The sequence below is a fragment of the Pundamilia nyererei genome, unplaced genomic scaffold (assembly GCF_000239375.1).
Source record: "Pundamilia nyererei isolate P.nyererei 1_Seehausen unplaced genomic scaffold, PunNye1.0 scaffold01690, whole genome shotgun sequence".
NCBI classification, from domain to species: Eukaryota; Metazoa; Chordata; class Actinopteri; order Cichliformes; family Cichlidae; genus Pundamilia; species Pundamilia nyererei.
Genome location: NW_005189091.1, coordinates 5381 through 6960, shown reverse-complemented (window position 1 = coordinate 6960; position 1580 = coordinate 5381). Strand labels below are relative to the sequence as shown.

General features: G+C 45.4%; 1 protein-coding gene across 1 annotated transcript in view; it reads right to left on the bottom strand.

Moving 5' to 3' along the window:
• Positions 1 to 1058: 1058 nt before the first annotated feature.
• LOC106456043 (olfactory receptor 56A1-like) overlaps positions 1059 to 1580 on the bottom strand; it is a 4928-nt gene continuing 4406 nt past the window's right edge. The window contains exon 3 of the mRNA XM_013908156.1: positions 1059 to 1064. Within this exon, the coding sequence (XP_013763610.1) occupies positions 1059 to 1064 (6 nt within the window). The remainder of the gene's footprint in view (positions 1065 to 1580) is intronic.

The window sequence follows — 1580 nt, the reverse complement described above, 5'->3', positions numbered from 1 at the left end:
GATTTTCTAACGATTAATCGTGCAGCCCTAGGTGCTACTCATCGCTGGATTGTTGTACTACTCTCATCAGTGTAGTCCTGGCTCCAACTAAGCTCTTTTCTTCCATCAGTGTTGTCTTCAGTCTAACCTGTGGTTCTCTTTGCGAATAGACCTCCTGGATCCATCCCTCTTCTTCCCTGGAAGTGAACGTGAGTGAGTTTGTGAGGGACCAGCAGATCACAGTGTGTGGCTGACCTACCCTGTTTCCCTGGATTCCCTGGAGCCCCATCCGCTTGCACAGTTCCTCTCCAGATAAGCAGTTAGCTGTTTCACACATAGTCTTTCTAGATTTTTTGAGATAAATAGAAAGTTACCAAAAGGCAGAATGAGGAATGTCATTCAGCAAATACTTATCAAAATATTAGCCCATTTGGATTCCAAAGTATGAGTGCAGTGTTGTCTGTTAGTCAGAAAAAAAGTAAAACAGTAAGTAAAAGATTGTGATGTATGTGAACGAGAGATGGTGTAAATTGGGGTACATCAGTGTTAAGGAGTAGTGCTATACACGAGCTGTGGCGCTGTTAACGGTTAGCATCCGACCGTATTTCCTGCTGCGGGAATTCTCGCAAGTCATCGCAATAACTGTTTACATTCTGCAAGCAGCAGATGCGGCAGCAGCATGCGAGTGAATTCACACAGTAGTGTCCCAGCTGGAGACATCACATCCCCAAGCTTTCCTTTTCATCCTTGGGGATTTTAATCATGTTTCCTTGTCCTCAACTCTTCCTACTTTCACCCAGTATGTGGGTTGTTTTACCAGAGAAAACAAAACACCGGACTTACTGTATGCAAATATGCAAATACCAAGGGTCCATATAGATCATCACCCCTCTCCCCACTAGGTTGCTCAGACCATAACCTGGTCGATCTGGTTCCCTCATACATAAGCTGGTGTGTAAATAACCCCCCACCTCTTCAGAGGTAAAGAGGTGAGCATGGCACTGAAAGACTGCTTCCAAACTACAGACTGGGAGGTAATATGCAGCCCACTTTTCTGCTGGAGCAGAAAAGGAGGGGTTTCAGATCTGGAGACAGAGAGGAAATGAGGAGAGTCCAGAGGAGCTAACGAGAGAGATAAGGAGGGGAAAGGACAGCTACAGGAGGAGCATCTCCAGCAGAGCAACACCAGAGGTGTGTGGAGAGGACTGAACACCATCACAGTGAGCAGAGGGGGTCCAGAGCCTGAGGACCTGGATAGTCAGGTTTGGGCTAATAGATTTAACCAATGTTAGTGAAGTTGCCCCCCCCGCCCCCTCCCCCACCTTCTTCAAATCTAACAAAAGTGGTATCAAACATTTGTGCTATGTTTGTGCTGCAAAAATTTTCGTTTGTGCCGCTTTCATTTTAAAGATATTAATAAACATTTCTAGAGGTCATCAGAGGTCAACCAGCCCCCCCGCATTGATGGAATCAAAGAAAATTGATGTCAGTCAACTGTGCTATGTTTGGGTTGTGCTGCAAAGATTGTCGTTTGTGCTGCTTCTGTCTTAAAGATATCAATGAAAATGTAAAGGTCAAAAGGTCAACCAGCTCCCCCACAT